Source organism: Ceratotherium simum, chromosome 1 (genome assembly GCF_057802395.1).
Source record: "Ceratotherium simum simum isolate JZ-2026a chromosome 1, ASM5780239v1, whole genome shotgun sequence".
NCBI lineage: Eukaryota > Metazoa > Chordata > Mammalia > Perissodactyla > Rhinocerotidae > Ceratotherium > Ceratotherium simum.
The window spans coordinates 96,793,581-96,800,502 of record NC_141900.1 but is presented as its reverse complement, the minus strand read 5'-3'; the positions used below and the strand labels follow the sequence as shown (position 1 = coordinate 96,800,502).

General features: G+C 37.9%; 1 protein-coding gene across 1 annotated transcript; it reads left to right on the top strand.

Moving 5' to 3' along the window:
* Positions 1-193: 193 nt before the first annotated feature.
* Positions 194-6,166, top strand: LOC101405682 (serine protease 58). The gene is made up of 5 exons (XM_014787794.2): positions 194-233; positions 1,906-2,044; positions 2,269-2,525; positions 5,790-5,929; positions 6,017-6,166. The coding sequence occupies exons 1-5, from the start codon at positions 194-196 to the stop codon at positions 6,164-6,166; spliced, it is 726 nt and encodes a 241-aa protein (XP_014643280.1).
* The last annotated feature ends 756 nt before the right edge of the window (positions 6,167-6,922 follow it).

Sequence of the window (6,922 nt, the reverse complement as noted above, 5' to 3'; positions counted from 1 at the left end):
CCATCCCCTACTCTGACTGATGCCACCTCTTCTGGTACTGAATCCTGCCACGGAAAGAGTTCAGATGATAAATCTGCCAAACCTAGAATCCTTTCTTGCTTTATCTTGCTTAGTCCTTTCCCCTCCCTCCTCTCCATCCTTTCCAGAGACCCTGAGTTGAACCTCATCCTTTGAAAAGGCATTTGACATCATTATGAAGTTTATCCTCTTCTGGGCTCTCTTGAACCTGCCTGGTAAGTGTCTGCACATTTTTATCTTTACTCGCCAAAGAGAAATCCTGGGGGAATCTTGAAAGATGGATAAAGACAGAGGCAACATTCCAGACTACAAGTGTAGAATTGATTCTCTATCTCTTACCATCCCCATGGGTTTCCTCCTGTGACATTGCCTGCCTGCCTCACCCCTGGTTAACTGCTTGTATGCTTTTTGAGGAGGCGTGGACATTGAAACCCCAATACCAGACCCACTCCTAAGGAAGACTGTGACCTAACTCTGGGCCTGCCTAGAACAGGACTGATGTTAGCATGATAGAATGAGAAGTGGAAGCCAGGGTTGAAAGCAGGGGCCCAACTAATTGACACAGCAGAACGTTCAAGGGTTTTGGTCTTGTTCGAACATGATTCCAGTTACTCAGGCAAAAACCTTGGAGATATTCATAAATCTTCTTTCTCTCATACCCCATATTCAATCTGTTTGTAAAATTATGTTGGCTGTGTCTTCTAAACATATCCCAAATCCAATCACATCTCGCCACCTCCACTGCTCACTATGGTCCAAGTCGCCATCTCTTGGCCTAGATGATCAGATTATTCCCCAACAGGCCTCTCTGCTTTATACTCCCACACTCAAGTTCTACACTCTCCATAAAGAAATTGTCATCACTCCTTTACACGAAACCCTGAAGTGGTCCACATTTCACTCAGAAGACGAATCCACATCCTTACAACACTCCACAAAACCTACATCACTTCTTAGGCCTCCCTCCTCTCTGACTCTTTTCCCCTCACTCACCCTGCCAGCCCCGCTGGCCTCTGTGATGTTCCTTAAACAGGCCTTAGGACGCTTGCTCTAGCTGTTTCCTCTGCCTGGAATCCCGTTCCCCAGATATCTGGTTATCTAACTCCCCCATCCTCATTTTACTGTTCATCTCTCACATCGCCCATGAAGTCCACTCTGATTGCTGATATAACACACATGCACACACTCACACAGGCGCACTCGCACACTCCTTGTATGACCTTTCCCTCTTTCTCTGTTCTACCTTTTTTTCCATAGTACTAATCACCATATAACATACTGTATCATTTACTTACGTATTGTGTTTATTTTTATTGAATGTCTCCACTCATTAGAATGCACAAGAGTGGGGATATTTCTCTGTTTTGTTTACTATGTTTACTAAGTACCTAAAACAGAGCCTGGCATATACCAGGAACTCAATGTTTACTTGTTGAATGAATGAATTATTTCCTCCCTCCTTAGGCTCTGTTAGCATTTGGTCTGTTCTTTTAATGGAATTTATAGCATTCTGCCTTGCATTGTTATTGGGAGAAAGGGATAAGATTGGTCAAAGCACTTTACAAATGGTAAAAATAATAAGTGCTCCATGAGTTGACTGAATATATGACCACTGAATTGTGGAAGGTATTTAAGAAAGCTTGTATTTTAATTTGAAGAATATTATTGATAAAAGGGAAAACCCCTTTTGTCCTTTGAAATAGATATGTTTCTATCATTTTCTTCACGTTTTAGAACAAACTAAGCCAGATTACAAATTCAGTTTACAAATAAAGATACTAGAGAGAAGGGTAGGGGAACTTGAGCCAGGTAAGCAATTTTCCTTTGTTTTTTTCTAATGATCACTAAAACAATCTCAGAATTTCCTCTCTACATTTCTCTTTCCAGTTGCTTTGGCCTTTGATCCAGATTACACAGATTTCATCACTCCCCACTACTTAGTCTACTTGAAATCCGATTACTTGCCCTGCGTTGGAGTCTTGATCCACCCACTTTGGGTGATCACAGCTGCACACTGCAACCTACCGTGAGTAATAAGCCCCCAGCACTATTCTATGTTTTGGGTTCTTAAGTTGGGCACAGACCCAGACCCCTGCCTCAGACCACTGGCCAATTAAATGGGATTAAGGAAGACTTTTGAGGATGCTCAGTAGCAGAGAAAGAGGTCTGTGGGGAGGATCTAATGAAGGCCCATGAGGATGGATAAGCCATCTCTGTTAAGTCAACTCATGAGCATCCATGTCGTTCCAGGAGGCTTCAGGTGATATTGGGGGTTACAAACCCATCAAACCACAAGGAAAAAAATACACAAGTGATTGGCTACAAGAAGATGATTTATCATCCATACTTCTCAGTCGCTTCTATTGAACACAACCTCATGTTAATAAAGCTGAAAACAAATATTCAACTCAATGACTATGTGAATTTGGTCAGCCTGCCCACTGAACCTATCTCTGCAAAAACCATGTGCACTGTCTCCACCTGGGCCTACAACATATGTGACTACTGTGAGTGACTTCAAGATAATATTCTTCTTCTCAGAATTGGACATGCTTCTATCCCTTCTCTGCTCTTGGTTTCTGCAATTCTTCCCAATGAGGCTTTCTTCTCACCTCTTTATTCATCTTTTTCATCTCTTTTCCCTTTCCCTGTACGTCACTGAAGGAGTCCTTCACGCTTTTGTTCCTGCTGTATCTTTCTATCGCCTTTGCTTTCATATACGATAGAACTGGTGTTAGCGGAAAGAACATTTGTATTCTAGCCCTAATTTGCTATGTGACAACAGGTCACTTTACCTTTTCTCAGTTTTCTTAACTCTAGAATGTGGCACAAATAATATCAGATGTTTTCAAACTATTCCAGGCAATAAAGAAACTTAAAGTCTTAAAATATCATAAAATAATGTGTTAAACATAAGATAAATACACAATACCTTGTTAGATCAGGCAGACCTTCCTTATGCAAGATTGTAGTACAGATAAATAATAAATAATTATTATCATTAAATAATAATAATAATGATAATATCCTGAACATTCACTCATTTCTTCAGAAAATTGAAATTATTATTTTTATTGGTGGAAGTCTATGTATAATTTGAAACTACTGAACTACATGTTCTACCTAAGCTTTCTTCTATGTTACATGTTTCAGGTTCCATGAAAAAACTTTGAACAAATTAAGACAATTTTCTCTTTTCTAAGTTTTATGCCTGTCTGCCCACTATCCCATTCCAAAATGTTCATGCAAACTCTAATCAACTGTCTGTAGCTATTAATCAAGATACTAGTGAGTACTGGAGAAGCGGAGGAGGTTGATGAACTATAAGATACATAGAACTATGATATAGTCCCTTACGAAGAGTTATCAATACAATTTTACTCATGAGTAAGTTTGAGTATATTTAATATATGTCATGCACTAGACCAGTATATTTAATATATATCATATGATTTAATACACATCATATACAAACATATGATGTAATTTATACATCATATATAGACATTGAGTATATTTAATATACATCATACATTAGACATAGTATGGAAAGGAGATTCATTTTAAACAAGCCTGTCCCATTACATTCATCCATCCACTTCTACTTTTTTTTTTATAGAAACCAAGAGGCGGGCCGGCCCCGTGGCTTGGTGGTTAAGTGCACGCGCTCCACTGCTGGCGACCCGGGTTCGCATCCCGGGCGCGCACCGACGCGCTGCTTCTCCGGCCATGCTGAGGCCGCGTCCCACATACAGCAACTAGAAGGATGTGCAGCTATGACGTACAACTATCTACTGGGGCTTTGGGGGGAAAAAAATAAATAAATAAAATCTTTAAAAAAAAAAAAAAAGAAACCAAGAGGCAACTATACACTTATCCTAACAATGCTGCCATTACTTAAACCTTTTTAAACTGCTCTTTGGTAAATACGTTCAGACATTAGGATATATTTTCTTGAATATGTCAAAAAGTGAAATTGTTTTTTTCCCCAGCTTTATTGAGGTATGATTGACAAATAAACATTGTATATATTCAAGGTGTATAACGTCATGTTTTGATATATGTATAAATTTTGAAATGATACCCCAATCAATTATTGATCACCTCACATATTTACCTTTTGTGCATGTGTGATGAGAAGATTTACAATCTACTGTCTTAGAAAATTTCAAGGAAACAATACAATATTATTAACTATAGTCACCATGCTTTACATTAAATCTCCAGAATTTATTCATCTTATAACTGAAAGTTTGTACCCTTTAATCAACATACCCCCATATCTCCCAAACTTCAGCCCCTGGTAATTACCATTCTACTCTCTGTTTCTATGAGTCAGGCTATTTTAGATTCCACACTTAAGTGAGATCATACTGTATTTGTCTTTCTGTGTCTGGCTTATTTTGCTTAGCCATAATATCCCTTAGACATGTAGAAATTCTTAGTCCTTTAGGGGTCAAATGTCCCTCTAGTGAGCAAGTATGTTTGATTCATCAGGGTTATGCCACTTGAGTCAAAAAGAGATGTGACTTACAAAAAAATGCAGTTTATTTTGATCTGGTTCATGAAGTCAAGTAAACATTTCCTAAAAAGGTATTCCTAAAAGAAATATTGAACCGTACAATTATTGCTAGACTGGAAAATAAAGCAAAGAATGTCAAACGTTTCCTTTTCAAGAATTAATATAATATTTTCAAATAAAGACATTCGAATGAACACACTCCCCCTACGAAAACAAAATCCCAAAATAAAATACTTTTTCCCAAAGATGAATCCTTGGCAAGAACACTTAAGATATGTATAGATACTACTTTGTTCTCATTTTTCCTATTTTGTTGCAGATTGGAAAAACTTTGTTATGAGTCTACACAGTTCATAGTATTTGTGAACCACTGATATAAAGGAAATAACTTGAATTAGGAATCAAGAGACCCAGTTTTAAATCGTACTTTGATGGGTTTAAGAAAATCACTTTTTGAGTGGGTTTTTTTTTGAGCAGATACTGGATTTTTTTTGATCTGACAAATTAAAAACTAGGCTTAGAGCTCTAAATTCCATCAAACTCTAAAAATAGGAGAGATATTGTTTAAGGGTACAAACTTGCAACTAGTAGATAAATAAGTCCTGGATCTAATGTACGGTATCATGAATATAAACAACAATATTGTATTATAATCAAACTCACTAAGAGACTAGATCTTAATGATTCCCACCACAAAAAAAGAAATGATAATTATGTGACATGATAGAGGTGCTAACTATTGCTACAATGGCAATCATATTACAATATACAAATGTATCAAATCAACATGTTGCACACTTTAAATGTACACATGTTACATGTCAAATATAGTTAAAAAAATTTAAAAAGAAGTCAGTGACGAATTTAAAATGTGGGACAAATAAACATTAAAACTCAAAAAAAATTAAATAAAAATTCCATCTCAAAGGACATTCCTTAAATGTTTAAATTTCCAGAAAATTTTAAAGTAATTTGTTTCTTTTCATTGCAGAGATGTCTCACATTTATATGTAACTTCCAAGAATTTAATCTTTTTTTTATAAGGAGATAAACACTTGTATCATGATAAATTGTTAATTTGATAATTTTCTGTTGTCCTAGCTGCCACAGTTCTGATTTCTCTCAACGTTTGATCTCGTTTCCTTTCTGCCAGGTTAAGAAGAAATATGTCGAAAAAGAGAGAAAGGAAAAAACAAAGTTTTGGTATCTAATAACTCTTAAGGAAGTTCTATTTCTCTCTTTCCTATAGCCAATGACCCCAACTCACTGCAGAATGTGAACATCTCTGTAATCTCCAATAGTCAATGCCGCAGCGCCTACAAAACTTACAACATCAAAGAAGGGATGCTGTGCATTGGCATTGTGCCAGGAAGGAGGCAGCCCTGCAAGGTGAGGTACCCTCAAAGCCTTAATTTTCCCATTTTCTTCCTTGTATCTTTTGCTAAAGAGATAACCTGGTTTCCTTTTTCCTGGCAGGAAGTCACAGCTGCCCCAGCAGTCTGCAATGGGATACTTCAAGGAATTCTGACTTTCGCAGATGGATGTGTTTTGAGAGCCGATGTTGGCATCTATACCAAAATCTTTAACTACATGCCCTGGATTGAAAATACAATCCAAAACAACTGAGCTCCTATGCCTGGAATTCTGGACCATGTGACATAGCCTGTCCCCACGTCCAGTCTAAGAATTAAATCTAAACAGACTCGTTGAGTTGCATCGTGCATACCTGTCTCACCTCTGCCCGACAGAGTGGGTGACTTGTACATACCTGTACTGTGACTACACATGACCACTCTTCTTTCCCTATTGATGAATATGGCAAACTCAATACCACTTAGGCAGTTGAAGCTTATGAAGTGAGGATTGTGTTCTCTCTAATAAATTAATCATTAATATATTGAAAAAAAGGCCACCCAATAGCCATTTTGGGTGACAAAAACCCTACTATTTGCACTGAATTAAACCACATGTGCTTTTGGTGAATTACATATGCCAACTGGATAAAGGAAGTCTGTCAAGAAGTGAGCTCAACAGACGTATAGGTGAGGGGAAAAGGTTTAAGGAGGGAGAGAGTGGGAGATATTACACTTGGTTTCTCCTGCCTAAGCAACTCTCAACACCAGGCATAGATTCTGGTCATTTTGTAAGATTTTGTAAGATTCTGGGTAGGGACTTAAGCCATGAGAGGTGAATACAAAAGTTAACTGGGGCTCATGACATAGCAGATAAACAAGGAGTCCAGGACAGACTTTCCCAGTACATGTTTGCCCTTTCTGTTATGCCAGCTGCCCCGGGAACTCCATTCTCTCCCAGTTGTCACTCTTGCATTTTTCTTCCTCCCTTCTCTTTTCACCTCACCTCTGCAGCTGCAGTTCCCACCTG

Bases quoted from the DNA above. Each gene is read 5' to 3' on its own strand.
- LOC101405682 (XM_014787794.2), top strand. From the start codon at position 194: ATGAAGTTTATCCTCTTCTGGGCTCTCTTGAACCTGCCTG. The intron at 2,045-2,268 runs GTGAGTAATAAG...ATGTCGTTCCAG, and splicing joins GCTGCACACTGCAACCTACC to GAGGCTTCAGGTGATATTGG. The intron at 5,930-6,016 runs GTGAGGTACCCT...TTTTCCTGGCAG, and splicing joins GAAGGAGGCAGCCCTGCAAG to GAAGTCACAGCTGCCCCAGC.